Raw genomic sequence first — 17,500 nt, forward strand, 5'->3', positions numbered from 1 at the left:
CGATTAATCGTTAAATTAGTCGATAGATCAACCGATTAATAGATAGATTAGTCGATAGACCAACCGATTAATTTGTAAACTCGTGGTAGATTAACCGATGAATCGACAATTGCAACTATAGATTAATCGATTAACCAACAAATCAGTCGATATACCAACCGATTAATCGGTAAATTGGTCAATAGATTAACCGATTAATCGGTAAATTAGTTAATAGCTTACCTAATTAATCGTTAAATTAGCCAATAGACCAACCGATTAATCGGTAAATTAGTCAATAGATTAACCGATTAATCGTCAAATTAGTCAATAGATTACCTAATTAATCGTTAAATTAACCAATAGATTAACCGATTAATCGTTAAATTAGTCAATAGATTACCTAATTAATCGCTAAATTAGCCAATAGACTAACCGATTAATCGATAAATCATCGATATATTAATCGATTAATCCGTCGATAGATTTATCGATTAACTGATAAATTAGTCGATAGATTAATCGATATAAAAATAGCAGTTAGTGGCAGCCCTAATCCCTATACTCGACATCCTGTAATGTGACGATCACTGATGCACATATCGCAATATTGATGCTAAAACGAAATAGAACGCAGGCCTAGTACGTTGGTTGTCAACTGAGAGAAAAAAAAAGTCAAACAACGCAACAAAGGTTTAAAACTGGGAATCATAGCACTTGAGATTAACAGCAGGTGACCTACAAACAAAAAACTCTTTTTCTTCAAACATTAAATGCACCCATTGAGAGAAACTCCGCAAGAATGAGCAGAAGGCGAATGTTCTCTGGTGTGGGTGCAAGAGTTCACACGTACAGTTCCAACACCACGACCACAACGAGTCTTTGTGCCGGCCTCTCAGACGTTATTGCTAAGGTTTGTCATCATGTTGATGGACTATAAAGAGTCGTTTGATAGCTTTGAGAAGCGTGACTTTTCTTTCTTTTCTTCACTCGCTGCCAGACCCACTCTGTCATTCGTCGGAGAATAATAGCGCTCTAGAGAGATTGGGACCACATGTGAAGATTCAAGCTGCTGTCATCCTGAACTATGGCTTGCATCTGAAAATGTTGGTTTGAGCTCTCAAAAACATCTGCGACAGGTTGACCGTGTCCTGCAGACGTAAAAGATTGTGTCTGTTAAGAAAACTGCGACCTAAAACGACATTTCAACACTTTGGAAAACTAGCATCTTCTAATCTATGTGGTTTTCACATGTTGGGAAGCGGATTTTCCTGGTTTTGCTCAGGTGTAGACGTCTAAAAATTCGTATTCGACCCGGGCCAAAAATATAAATATAAAAAAAATATATATATAAAAAAATATAACTTTGACGTCATCCCTGCACCGCTATAGCCCGACTCCACCCTTCTACGTACTTCCGCTCAATTTTCGTTTTCCTTCAGTTCTCCATCTGGGACTGCGGTATATTCTTACGTTTTCTCCGAACAAATTTTTACCGGTCCAATCAGCGAACAGAGGGAGTGGCTGAAAACAATATATTTTTACGGATTTCCATGTGAGAAAACAAGGCGAACAGCGCATGACATACGTCACCACCAAACGTTAGCAATTGGTTATGGCAGATCCAATAGTTTTAAACTTCAACTGAGCACCCGCCTTCAAGGAAGTTAATGCTTGTCAATGGAGAGTGGCTAAAAACCACCTAATTGACCCAAGCAACCCCTCAAATGACCCCAACAACCACCTAATTGACCCTAGCAACCACCCAAAGACACAAGTAATGACCCAGAAGACCCTAGCAACCACCCAAAGACCCAAGTAATGACCCAGATGGCCCTAGCAACCACTCAAATGACCCCAACAACAACCTATTGACCCTAGCAATCACTCAGAAAAGAAGACCCTAGCAACCACCCAAAGACCCAATAAATGACCCAGATGCCCTAGCAACCACTCAAATGACCCCAACAACCACCTAATTGACCCTAGCAACCACCCAAAGACCCAAGAAATGACCCATAAGACCCTAGCAACCACCCAAAGACCCAAGAAATGACCCAGATGACCCTAGCAACCACTCAAATGACCCCAACAAACACCTAATTGACCCAAGCAACCCTTCAAATGACCCCAACAACCACCTAATTGACCCTAGCAATCACTCAGAACAGAAGACCCTAGCAACCACCCAAAGACCCAAGAAATGACCCAGATGGCCCTAGCAACCACTCAAATGACCCCAACAACCACCTAATTGACTCTAGCAATCACTCAGAACAGAAAACCCTAGCAACCACCCAAAGACCCAAGAAATGACCCATATGACCCTAGCAACCACTCAAATGACCCCAACAACCACCTAATTGACCCAAGCAACCCTTCAAATGACCCCAACAACCACCTAATTGACCCAAGCAACCCTTCAAATGACCCCAACAACCACCTAATTGACCCTGGTAACCACCCAAAGAGGCAAGAAATGACCCAGAAGACCCTAACAACCACCCAAAGACCCAAGAAATGACCCAGATGACCCTAGCAACCACTCAAATGACCCCAAAAACCACCTAATTGTCCCTAGCAATCACTCAGAACAGAAGATCCTAGCAACCACCCAAAAACCCAAGAAATTACCCTGAAGACCCTAGCAACCACTCAAATGACCCCAACAATCACCTAATTGACCCTAGCAATCACTCAGAACAAAAGACCCTAGCAACCACCCAAAAACCCAAGAAATTACCCTGAAGACCCTAGCAACCACTCAAATGACCCCAACAATCACCTAATTGACCCTAGCAATCACTCAGAACAGAAGACCCTAGCAACCACCCAAAGACCCAAGAAATGACCCAGATGGCCCTAGCAACCACTCAAATGACCCCAACAACCACCTAATTGTCCCTAGCAATCACTCAGAACGGAAGACCCTAGCAACCACCCAAAAACCCAAGAAATGACCCAGAAGACCCTAACAACCACTCAAAGACCCAAGAAATGATCCAGATGGCCCTAGCAACCAGCCAAAGACCCAAGAAATGACCCAGATGACCCTAGCAACCACTCAAATGACCCCAACAACCACCTAATTGTCCCTAGCAATCACTCAGAACAGAAGATCCTAGCAACCACCCAAAAACCCAAGAAATTACCCTGAAGACCCTAGCAACCACTCAAATGACCCCAAAAACCACCTAATTGACCCTAGCTATCACTCAGAACAGAAGACCCTAGCAACCACCCAAAGACCCAAGAAATGACCCAGAAGACCCTAGCAACCACTCAAATGACCCCAACAATCACCTAATTGACCCTAGCTATCACTCAGAACAGAAGACCCTAGCAACCACCCAAAGACCCAAGAAATGACATGTACGAGAGTCTGCTAGGACCAGGCTAGCACCACTATGCGCTAAAACATAAAATGGTTACGAATGACCTCTAACCCCGAGTATGATGTAATGCTTGAGTTATGAAGCGCTGTTTATAATGGCGACAAGAGCTAAATGATTAATGTTCTGCGCAATCATCGCAAATCAAGGTAGCATTGAAAGGACAGTGATTGTTACATAACTTAATGCCATAATAACCCCCTATCCATCACATGCTGTAATTGGAACCTGTCTTTGCTGCTTAATGTGCCTTATAAAGCAATTCAGCTCAGTTTGAGATAAAAACACCAGAGCTGTCATCACAGCGCTCTGACAAAAAAGCAGTCAGAGAATTAGCGATATCCAGTCGCTGTGAAGCGCCACATGACTCAACAGGGGTTTGGCCTATATTAAGCTCAGTGAGTCAGAGGCGATGATCACATCCACACACATCAAGTCAAGAGAAATCACACACATGCAACCCTGACAGAGAAGCGCCGAGGTGGTACTGTGTTTAGATTTTAAAACCACTGTGTTTTAATATAAGCATATTCATCCAAAACAGGAGGTATTACAACCTTACTACAACTACTGTAACTGTCCAAAAACACAGTATTACTTAAAGGAACACTGCACTATTTTTGAAAATAGGCTCATTTTACAAGTCCCCTAGAGTTAAATAGTTGAGTTTTACCGTTTTTGAATCCATTCAGCTGATCTTTGTATCTGCACTTTTAGCATAGCTTAGCATACATCATTGATTCTGATCAGTCCATTAGCATCTCATTCAAAAAATGACCACTTTCAATATTTTTTCCTATTTAAAACTTGACTCTTCTACAGTTACATCGTGTCCTAAGAGCAACTGAAAATTAAAAGTTGTGATTTTCTACACCTATATGGCTAGGAACTACTTTCTCATTCCTGCGTAATAGTCGCGGATCTTCGCGGCCGTACCATGGCTGCAGCGGCGCAGTGATATTACAGCGCCTGAAAGTAGCCCAGCTAGGTAACTTACGGCACTAAGTTTGTGTAGTTGCAGAGAAAGTTTCAGGCTTGCAGGTGACAAATTGTGTTGTGGATTTAGCTGTGATTAGCCATGGTTCTGTGTGTTGTAAAGGGCTGTGATAGTAAGTCGAAGGTGTAACTACCACCATGTTTCACAGAATACCAACCAATCATTGCGCCGCTGCAGCGATGGTACGGCCGCGAAGATCCGCGACTATTACGCAGGAATGAGAAAGTAGTTCCTAGCCATATAGGTGTAGAAAATCGCAACTTTTAATTTTCAGTTGGTCTTAGCACACGATGTAACTGTAGAAGAGTCAAGTTTTAAATAGGAAAAATATTGAAAGTGTCTTTGGTCATTTTTTGAATGAGATGCTAATGGACTGATCAGAATCAATGATGTATGCTAAGCTATGCTAAAAGTGCGACCGCCAGATACAAAGATCAGCTGAATGGATTCAAAAACGGTAAAACTCAACTATTTAACTCTAGGGGACTTGTAAAATGAGCCTATTTTCAAAAAAAGTGGAGTGTTCCTTTAACATATCCAAAAACCATGTCCATGTCCAAATCAGGCTTTTAATGTACACGCACAAGAAAACGTGGTATTGATGGTACTAGTATTCCTGTAGTAAATATCCAAAGCCATGGCAATGCACACACACAAAACATGGCAATACTGTGGTAAATGCCTAAAGACATTGTATTATCATTGTACATATTCAAAAACCATGGCAATATAATGGTAAATGTCCAAAATGGGATGCACCGATATGAAAATGTTGGTCGAAACGATAACCGATAATTCTTTATGTATTTGAAAGCCGATAACCGATATATTGGTGGATCAAAATCCAAATTTGCCTGATTACAAATCAAAAGTCTTACACTCTAAAAAATGCTGGATTAAAAACAACCCAAGTTGGGTTTAAAATGGACTAACCCAGCGATTGGGTTGTTTTAAGGAAACATTTAACCCAACCGCTGGGTTAAAACGACCCATTCACTGGGTTAAAACAACCCAATTGCTGGGTTAGTCCATTTTCAACACAACTTGGGTTGTTTTTAACCCAGCATTTTTTCGAGAGTACCATTAAAAGGGTACTTCACCGCTGGAAAGATGAATGTGTATTTAAATTGGGTCATTTATGTAGTAGAAATGTGAAATTATTTTAGACGTTGGTGCCTTCTAGATCGAGAAAAGCCATGTGGATGAAAGACAACAACTCCCAGAATGCACTTGCTTCGCTGAGGCCACTCCCAAGCCACGCCTACCGGTTACATCACTTGCACCACCCCACCGTCGTGTTCATTTTTATAGTAATTAAATCATAGTTCAGTTAGAGAACATTAACATTTTGGCGGGTTGAAAATCTGCAGAACTAGCTCTACTACTGGCTGTAGTCTCTAGCCCCGGGCCAAAAAAGCCACCGATGACGCAAAATGAGTTTTTTCCAGACACAAAATACATAAATCCCTCAACTCAGGGGGACCACGGTCATTTTGAGATTAAAAAAAAACAATACAATTTTTTATTTTATTTTTTTATTGGAGAAATATATACAGTACAGATAAACTTAACAGAAAACATTTCACAACTTATATCTTCGGTTATATACTAGTAAATGAAACATATGTTTTTTGTAGGGCTGTCAAAAGATTAATCGCGATTAATCGCATCCAAAATAAAAGTTTGTGTTTACATAATATATGTACTCTGTTAATTATTATTTACATATAAATACACACACATTCATGTATATATTTAAGAAATATTTGCATGTATATACATTTATATAATCTATAATATATATAAATATAAATGTTTTATAAATAAAAATAATATTTTTTTCTTAAATATATACATGAATGTGTGTGTATTTATATATAAATAATAATTAACAGAGTACACACACATATATTATGTAAACACAAACTTTTATTTTGGATGCGATTAATCGCGATTAATCTTTTGACAGCCCTAGTTTTTTAACACAATTTAAACGACAAATCAAAACGTGATTTTGTAAGAATTTTAATCAGGCTCTGAACAGATCACTCTAAAAAAAAAAAAAGGTTCTATATGGCACCAAAAATAGTTCTTGGCTCGTAACCATAGGGGAACCTTTTTTAGTGCTATATAGCACCATTTTTGGTTCTTCAGCGGTTCTTCAGCGGTTCTTCAGCGGTTCTTCAGCTGTTCTTCAGCGGTTCTTCACCGGTTCTTCAGAGGTTCTTCACCGGTTCTTTGACTAAGGTGCTATATAGCACCTCTGAAGAACCACTGAAGCACCAAAATTGGTGCTATATAGCACTAAAAAAGGTTCCCTTATGATTACGAGACTTTTTTTTTTAGAGTGATTACCCATTAAAAGTTATTTCAGCCAATAGAATCGCTAAGCGGACACTATTTCACAGGAGGACAGGATTTCTCATGACACCGTCAACATAAACCTACTTGCACAGGGAGCGCTGGGACTATTTTCTGTCGCTGTGTAAGGCAAGGCAAGTTTATTTGTATAGTACATTTCATACACAGTGGCAATTCAAAGTGCTTTGCACAGAAATGAAGTTAAAATATTCATAAGTGAATAAAATAAAAATATATATAGTATAACAGTTATAATAGGAATTAAAAGAAAAGAAAAAATAAAGATGAAATCCCCTATCTGGGGTGGAAGAAAATGGAGAGTCAGGTTTACTTTAAAAATATTTGTCAGGTAACTGTGCATTTAAACATTACCCTTACAGACAAATCTTCCTGGCCTAACTTGAGGGCGTTCTCTAGATGTTTTACCCGTCAGAGCGGATCTAAACGGGTCTTCCTCGCACCAGAGGGAGTACTCAAAAAATATTTGTCAGGTAACTGTGCATGTAAACATTACCCTTACAGATAAATCTTCCTGGACCGGAACACCAGGGCTATCTCTACTTTGTTTGACCGTCAGAGCGGATTTACACGGTCCTTACTCTTACCACCAAGGCTCTACAGATCTATCCGTCAGAGCAGATCTAAGCGGATCGTCCTCGCGCCGGAGGGATTTCGATTTATCGCTCCCCCGTCTCTCAACCTCTTCCACCCAGTCAGCCTTAACAAAATAAATAAATAAAAAGTATAATTAAAACTTAAAAACTGGGTTAAATTGAAACACATAATTCAAGTGCAAGCAGTTCGGACAAAGCACAGACCTCATTCAGTAAATTCAGGAAGCTGGTTCCAGCTACGGCTGGCATAATAGCTAAAAGCAGACTCTCCTTGCTTTGAGTGAACCCTTGGTATTTCTAACGGACTTGATCCTGATGATCTGAGTGATCTGTTGGGTTTGTACTTTATCAGCATATCTGCAATGTATTTAGGTCCTAGGTCATGGAGTGATTTATATACAAGTAATAGCACTTTAAAATCGATCCTAAATGTAACTGGAAGCCAGTGTAAAGACCCGAGGACTGGTGTGATATGGTCATATGCTCTGGTTCTGCTCAGCGTTCTGTATGAGCTGCAGCTTTCTAATGGTCTTTTTGGGAAGGCCAGTGAGAAGACCATTACAATAGTCCACCCTGCTGGTGATAAAAGCATGAACGAGTTTCTCTAAGTCTTGCCTGGAAACAAAGCATCTAATTCATTGTAATATCATTGCGCTGCTGCATTTAATAACGATAACATTATAACTGAACATATATCGGTCGATACCGATATGGTGGTCGATATATTATGCAAATCATGGAATTATTGTGGTAAATGTCCAGAAACATTGTATTTCCATCCAAAAAACATAGTATTACTGTGGCGCATGTTAGAAAAACATGGTATTATTGTGGCGCATGTTAGAAAAACATGGTATTATTGTATTATTGTGATGCATGTCAGAAAAATATGGTATTATTGTATTATTGTGATGCATGTCAGAAAAACATGGTATTATTGTATTATTGTGATGCATGTCAGAAAAACATGGTATTATTGTGGCGCATGTTAGAAAAACATGGTATTATTGTGGCGCATGTTAGAAAAACACGGTATTATTGTGGCGCATGTTAGAAAAACATGGTTTTATTGTGCCGTATGTCAGAAAAACATGGTATTATTGTGGCGCATGTTAGAAAAACATGGTATTATTGTGGCGCATGTCAGAAAAACATGGTATTATTGTGGCGCATGTTAGAAAAACATGGTATTATTGTGGCGCATGTTAGAAAAACATGGTAATATTGTGGCGCATGTCAGAAAAACATGGTATTATTGTGCCGTATGTCAGAAAAACATGGTATTATTGTGGCGCATGTTAGAAAAACATGGTATTATTGTGGCGCATGTCAGAAAAACATGGTATTAGTGTGGCGCATGTTAGAAAAACATGGTATTATTGTGGCGCATGTTAGAAAAACATGGTAATATTGTGGCGCATGTTAGAAAAACATGGTATTATTGTGGCGCATGTCAGAAAAACATGGTATTATTGTGATGCATGTTAGAAAAACATGGTATTATTGTGATGCATGTTAGAAAAACATGGTATTATTGTGGCGCATGTTAGAAAAACATGGTATTATTGTGGCGCATGTCAGAAAAAAATGGTATTATTGTGGCGCATGTTAGAAAAACATGGTATTATTGTGGCGCATGTCAGAAAAAAATGGTATTATTGTGGCGCATGTTAGAAAAAAATGGTATTATTGTGGCGCATGTTAGAAAAACATGGTATTATTGTGGCGCATGTCAGAAAAAAATGGTATTATTGTGGCGCATGTTAGAAAAACATGGTATTATTGTGGCGCATGTCAGAAAAACATGGTATTATTGTGATGCATGTCAGAAAAACATGGTATTATGGTATTATTGTGATGCATGTCAGAAAAACATGGTATTATTGTGGCGCATGTCAGAAAAACACGGTATTATTGTGGCGCATGTTAGAAAAACATGGTTTTATTGTGGCGTATGTCAGAAAAACATGGTATTATTGTGGCGCATGTTAGAAAAACATGGTATTATTGTGGCGCATGTTAGAAAAACATGGTATTATTGTGGCGCATGTTAGAAAAACATGGTATTATTGTGATGCATGTTAGAAAAACATGGTATTATTGTGGCGCATGTTAGAAAAACATGGTATTATTGTGGCGCATGTTAGAAAAACATGGTATTATTGTGCCGCATGTCAGAAAAACATGGTATTAGTGTGGCGCATGTTAGAAAAACATGGTATTATTGTGGCGCATGTTAGAAAAACATGGTATTATTGTGGCGCATGTTAGAAAAACATGGTATTATTGTGGCGCATGTCAGAAAAACATGGTATTAGTGTGGCGCATGTTAGAAAAACATGGTATTATTGTGGCGCATGTCAGAAAAACATGGTATTATTGTGGCGCATGTCAGAAAAACATGGGATTATTGTGGCGCATGTTAGAAAAACATGGTATTATTGTGGCGCATGTTAGAAAAACATGGTATTATTGTGATGCATGTTAGAAAAACATGGTATTATTGTGATGCATGTTAGAAAAACATGGTATTATTGTGGCGCATGTTAGAAAAACATGGTATTATTGTGGCGCATGTCAGAAAAACATGGTATTATTGTGATGCATGTTAGAAAAACATGGTATTATTGTGATGCATGTTAGAAAAACATGGTATTATTGTGGCGCATGTTAGAAAAACATGGTATTATTGTGGCGCATGTCAGAAAAAAATGGTATTATTGTGGCGCATGTTAGAAAAACATGGTATTATTGTGGCGCATGTCAGAAAAAAATGGTATTATTGTGGCGCATGTTAGAAAAAAATGGTATTATTGTGGCGCATGTTAGAAAAACATGGTATTATTGTGGCGCATGTCAGAAAAAAATGGTATTATTGTGGCGCATGTTAGAAAAACATGGTATTATTGTGGCGCATGTCAGAAAAACATGGTATTATTGTGATGCATGTCAGAAAAACATGGTATTATGGTATTATTGTGATGCATGTCAGAAAAACATGGTATTATTGTGGCGCATGTCAGAAAAACACGGTATTATTGTGGCGCATGTTAGAAAAACATGGTTTTATTGTGGCGTATGTCAGAAAAACATGGTATTATTGTGGCGCATGTTAGAAAAACATGGTATTATTGTGGCGCATGTTAGAAAAACATGGTATTATTGTGGCGCATGTTAGAAAAACATGGTATTATTGTGATGCATGTTAGAAAAACATGGTATTATTGTGGCGCATGTTAGAAAAACATGGTATTATTGTGGCGCATGTTAGAAAAACATGGTATTATTGTGCCGCATGTCAGAAAAACATGGTATTAGTGTGGCGCATGTTAGAAAAACATGGTATTATTGTGGCGCATGTTAGAAAAACATGGTATTAGTGTGGCGCATGTTAGAAAAACATGGTATTATTGTGGCGCATGTCAGAAAAACATGGTATTAGTGTGGCGCATGTTAGAAAAACATGGGATTATTGTGGCGCATGTCAGAAAAACATGGTATTATTGTGGCGCATGTCAGAAAAACATGGGATTATTGTGGCGCATGTTAGAAAAACATGGTATTATTGTGGCGCATGTCAGAAAAACATGGGATTATTGTGGCGCATGTTAGAAAAACATGGTATTATTGTGGCGCATGTCAGAAAAACATGGTATTATTGTGGCGCATGTCAGAAAAACATGGTATTATTGTGGCGCATGTCAGAAAAACATGGTATTATTGTGGCGCATGTCAGAAAAACATGGTATTATTGTGGCGCATGTCAGAAAAACATGGTATTATTGTGGCGCATGTCAGAAAAACATGGTATTATTGTGGCGCATGTCAGAAAAACATGGTATTATTGTGCTATTTATAAAAATTAACCATCTTTTTACACTAGCAACCATAGTTCAACTATTGCACATGTAGTGAAACCAATCTGCAAAAACAACATGGCTCATTTCCATGTTCAAAACATGGTATTACTGTGTGAAATACCCTGATGTTACCAGTACACTGTGCAATAGATGGTAACGCTATTGTACTTTGGTATATTCCATGGTACCAAATGATATAGAATACCATCGTTTTACCATGGCAGATGTCCAAATAACCACAGCATTACATTTATATCAGTCATCTGGTCAATGACGGTCTCCCAGATGGCATTGTGCCTACTGAACACACACACACACACACACACACACACACACACAGATTATAATCAAACTTCAATGCTGCCAAATCAAACTTCGCTTTAGTGACAACTTCAAGCTACATTAACTCTGAGCTCTGTCAATACAACCTGAAACAACACTACATCAGCGGATTAATAAACACAGATGTGGAAAAAACTAACTAGTGTAACTGTAAACCACCTAAGCATAGAGATACACATATGATCCTAAGAGAAAAATACTACTTTTAATGAACAAATCAAATAAAAATGGACAAAATGAAGCCCCATCCAACTTTATTTGCTGATGAATATCCCATTGTCTTTCAATGCAAAGCTATAACATGACCAAGCCCTTCTTTCTAGCAAACACTTGATGGTGAAACTACACAGTTTGTTTTCTGACATGGTCGTTAATCATCTTGGAGCTGAAGGAAAATCAATGGAATCCAATAAAGAGGGCAGGAACTGTGAAAGAAACCCATGTGTGTGTGTGTGTGTGTGTGTGTGTGTGTGTGATGCATACAAGAGTGTGTAAAGAGTGCCGTGTTTGAGGGAAGCTGACTTTGGGAAGTCAAGGAGAAACAGAAGTGCTGAAAATGCTCAACAGGAAGTATATCAGTGAAAGAGTGATGGAAAGAGCATCTGTACCTGCCACGTTGACTTTCTCTGGGTTGACCGGGTTCGGTCCAGGGGTGACCGTTCCATTGGTCAGGTTGGTACTTGTGCCGTTGTACATGATATTGTCCACTTTAGACTCCAGCTTTGATAATCTCTGCATTATATTATCCAGAAGAACCGCTAGAGTCTTCTTCAGATCTGCACAAAACAATATGATATACATATGATTAGATAAAACAACACAATAAAGCCAGAAACTATTAATTACTAAAATGAAATATATCAAACATATATAAAATATTAATCGCGATTAATCATTTGACAGCACTAATATATAAAAAAATGTACATACACATACATACACACACACACACGCATACACATAGATACAAGATACATAAACACATATATATACGTACACACATACATAAGTACATACGCACATACATACACACACACACATACATAATACACACATACGTAAATACCCACACAAATACATACACACATACACACGTACATACACGCATACATACAAACACACATACATACACACATACGTAAATACACACACACACACACACGTACCTATACACACATACATACACACATACATACATACATACATACACACACGCACACATGTACATACACACATACACACGTACATACACACGTACATACACACACACATATATATATACATACATACATACATACATACATACACGTATACATACACGCACACACATACATACATATACATACACACATACATACATACATACACACACACACACACACACACACACACACACACACACACACACACACACACACGTACATACATACATACATACATACACACGTACATACACACGTACATACACACACAATACACACACAATACACACACAATACACACACAATACACACACAATACACACACACACGTACATACACACACGTACACACACACACACACACACACACACACACACACACGTACACACACACGTACACACTAGGGCTGGGCGATATGACGATATTATGGCATATCGACGATGTCTCGCAAATATCTCGATGTCGATAACAGTCAGTGTTATCAGACGATAATTCACAGTATCATAAAAATGACGACTGATAAACTCACAGGACATTGCGTTGCCAAATACATTATAAATAGCTTAGTAGTTACCATACACTTACCTTTTTAGTGTTTTTGATGCATAGCTACAGTAGCCTATATGTGTTAAAGCAAAACATTGAAGTATATGGATAAGATGTTGGTTGTGGTTGTGCGCAAAGAGAAGCACGTTACAAATTAACGAGACATAGGTTGGCTTGACTAAATGTTTTAAACAGCTCTAAAAATATTATTGGCTATTAAATTATAAATAGAATAGCCTATTAATAATACAAATATTAATCAAACATGTAAACCTGGAACATTTAACCTGGAACATTTAAAATACTAACGCTAAAAATAAAACGAGAGAGCGAAACCTTTGAAAAAAAAAAATATTCAGGACACAATGCGAACGATATTCAATCATTTAGACAAATAGCTTTTATCAGTAACATATTCAAAACGTTTTTAAAAAAAATCAAAATATGGGTAAACAAACATCACCTTAAAATAACTTTATGCAGGTGATCTGTAAAACACCGTAAATGTGGTTTACCCAGCATGTCTTAACAGTTGCATATGAAAATCATAAATGCATTTTTTAAAATCATCAGTAAAATCTTCAAAAAACTAAATCATCATTCAAAATTAAAACAATTGATTTTTTTTAATTAGATACCTTAATAATAAAATATAATCCAAACACAACGTTATTTAATTGTCTTAGCAGTTGCCATGCATTTTTTAAAAAATCATTAAAATCATCAAAAATCTAAATTATCATTCAAAATTAAAACAAATATGTTTTCATTTTTTAAAAATACATTAGGCTAGTTCTCAGAAATAAAATATAATCTAAACACCACGTTATTTAATTGAACCTATGCATTTATAAAACATTAACGCAACAATCTAATGCAGGTTTCTAGACACAAAATTTTGCATGATTTTGCTTAGAAAGCCCTTCTTTAATGTGAATTTCGTTTTGTATAAATTGTATCTTAATTTTAATCAACGTTTAATCAGATAATTGCCTGGATTTAATAAATAAGAAGCAAATAGTCTATAGCAGACAATAATTGCGGGAGCGATCACATGCTTTGCGCATGAACTTGAGCGTGTCTCAAATAAACCCAAACTCAGCAGCTACTTGTCTCACAAACATGAGAAATATGTTTATATAAAGCTTGAAATGTCCACTTTTAAACGTAACGAAAATAGTCCAGCAATGCGCAGTGTTCAATAGTGGCAACGATATGCGTCCGTTCATTCACTCTTGTCAAAGACGCATCCGTTTACAAACCAATCAATGTCCCACATAGATGAAGACGAGTGGACGCAAGTGTGTCATGTTAAGTTCTTCGCTCGAATAATTGCAATGTGAAACCAAACCAAAACTAACCGAATGTATAAAATGTATCAAAACATGAACTTCGGTTCGGACCTTGGTGCAGACTCTCAGGTGTGAAAACGCCCTACACTCTCCAAGAGCTATCTGCCAAATAATCTGCTGTGTGGCTCTCAGGCACATAAATCGTTCCGAGGCAGTTTGATTGTAGTACCCAGTTTTTGTCTATGTAATGAGCAGTAATTGACATGTAAGGTGTCATCGTATTGCTGCTCGACCACATATCCGGCGTAAGAGCGACGTAATCCGCGCTACTGATGTTAGTCATAAGCTCAGTTTTCTCTGTATTATACAGCTCTGGAATAGCTGTTCTTGAGAAATAATTCCGACTGGGTACTTCATACTGCCGGTCAAAAGTTTGAAGCATGGACCGGAATTCTGCCTGGTCCACAAGACTAAGAGGCATCATATCTTTAACCAGAAAACGGGTCACAGCTAGAGTGCACTGTCTCCATTTTAAACTGGATTTATCGTACTTCTTTCCACAAGCGAACGCAGAAGCAATCGGAGTTAAACTAGAATTTTTCCCGCTTTGAGAAGCGGCTGCAGAGCGGGGCTCAAATGAGGCCGCTACACTGGATGGTGTATGTGGATATGGCAGCGGAGATTAGTGGTCTGCGCATCTTTAACCTTTACTTTTTTTTTGCACAGCCTGCAGATAGCCTCTGTTGGATCCGCTGGTTCTCCATTTGCTTTTGGTTTTAAATCCATAATACTGCCAAATTACCGGTGTGCATCTTTTCTTTGATATTAAGCCGTTGTCCTCCATTTTATGCCTGGAAAATTTTGACACGGACATGAGCAATGGCGCGCGTGGGCGAGGTCAGTGCGGAGTAGACGATATTATCAGATATCGCGATATTTTTGAAGGCGATTATCCCCCCCAAAAAATTCACATATCGCCCAGCCCTAGTACACACACACGTACACACACACGTACACACACACACACACACACACACACACACACACACACACACACACACACGTACACACACACACACACACACACACACACACACACACACACACACACACACACACACACACACACACACACACACACACACACACACACACACACACACGTACACACACACACACAAGATATTAATTGTGATTAATCATTTCACAGCACTAATATTTAAAAATAGACAGACAGACAAACAGATATATAGATATAAATCATTATGGTGAAGTAATAAGAATTCACCGTCAGCTTTTCAAACAGGCTTTAATATGATTTGAGCTGAAACCCGAGCTTCCTGCAGAACAGAGGGATTAAGACCCACCCTATGCTCAATAACTCAATAACCTGGAGGTTCATCTCGATAACGCTCTGGAAAAGATGATTATGTTCAAATACAGAGAGAGTCAGAGAGAGTCAGAGAGGACGAGCTGAGCGTGGGGCGATACAAACACAATTATCAATCAGCAGATCGATTCCTCATCCAGTAATTCGGTTTTAAAGAATCTAATAAACAAACACCACATCCAATAAAGCAGAACAAGACAGAAAAATACCACGACTACAACTTGAGTGTTGTTTTCCAGTGACACTGAACTACTGGTTCTTGCTTCTCACTCGCACCTCAAAAACCCAAAAAAGGGAAGAAGGACAGGAGAGAAATGCACTTCTCATGACTAGTGAAAACTTGCCCAATCAAATCCCATTCCATTATTTCCTGCTAAATATTCCTTTTCATGTCACGTTACGAAACTTCTCTCTAGCTCAAAAAAAAAAGAGTCCAAATCCATTTGGATTTTCTCTGACAGATGGAGATGAGAGAATATAATCCATATTTCAATGTCACCGAGTGCCACAATGATGACATCATCATCATAATCATAAAACACTTCCCGGGACTAAATCCCTCAGGGCCGGTCGCATCCGCATAATCCGCATTTTTGCACAAAATGACCATATGTTTGCAGAGATTTAGGTATATATAATAACATTTATTCTGCTTTGAAATGTGAGGGCCGTGTCGGAATTTGTGATCCCGCCCACTGACAAATTTAGCCAATCGTAGGGCTGGGCGGAATATCGAGTCTGTACGATATATCGATTAGGGATGCCACAATTCTCGGTAACACTTTATAATAACTATACGCTATGAAGCATTAGTAAATAGTTAATTCATCATTTATAAAGCATTAATAGACATTAAGCAGTTTATACATACAGCTATAAATGCTCTATTCTTGATTTATAAGCGTATCTATAATGTGTTTAATAATTGTCTATTCATACTTTATAAATGATCAATTTATCATTTCTAAATGAAGTATTACATTATTTACAAAGCAGTTATTTAGAAGTTGTCAGAGGTTCATCAGATCATTTAGAAAGTGTAAGTAAATGATTAATAAACTATTTAAATATACATTTATAAGTATTATTTAGACACATAGAAATAGTTACTCAGTGTGTTAATAAATGCTTTATTAACATGTATTTCCACTGTAATTCATGATTAATTCAGGTAGTTATAAAACATTTAGTAGTTGTCAGTTAAAATCAAGAATAAAGCATTTATAGCTGTATTCATAAACTGCCTATTAATGTATATCAATGCTTTATAAATGATGACTTACTATTTACTAATGCTTAAAGCTACACTGTGTAACTTTTTTAGTTTATTCTTAGCTAAAAACACTTAGTTCTTTCAAAAATACATGTGCTCATTAATGTATATTTACTTCTTTCAAGTAATAAAGTATTCTCGTAAGTTTATAATATGCCATTGTAAACACATACGGGTGAGGGTTCGAATGCGGGTCGCCATGTTGCCCCTCCATCTTGAAAGTACATTAGCCAAAGAGGGACATACCCGTAA

The 17,500-nt window shown here is 37.9% G+C and overlaps 1 protein-coding gene across 1 annotated transcript in view; it reads right to left on the bottom strand.

Moving 5' to 3' along the window:
• The window catches only part of mgat5 (alpha-1,6-mannosylglycoprotein 6-beta-N-acetylglucosaminyltransferase), a 143,683-nt gene that overhangs the window by 93,258 nt on the left and 32,925 nt on the right, over positions 1–17,500 (bottom strand). Inside the window, exon 3 of the mRNA XM_079808219.1 lies at positions 12,154–12,321. Within this exon, the coding sequence (XP_079664345.1) occupies positions 12,154–12,321 (168 nt within the window). The remainder of the gene's footprint in view (positions 1–12,153; positions 12,322–17,500) is intronic.

This window comes from Gobio gobio, assembly GCF_949357685.1.
Source record: "Gobio gobio genome assembly, chromosome: 24".
Taxonomy (NCBI): Eukaryota; Metazoa; Chordata; class Actinopteri; order Cypriniformes; family Gobionidae; genus Gobio; species Gobio gobio.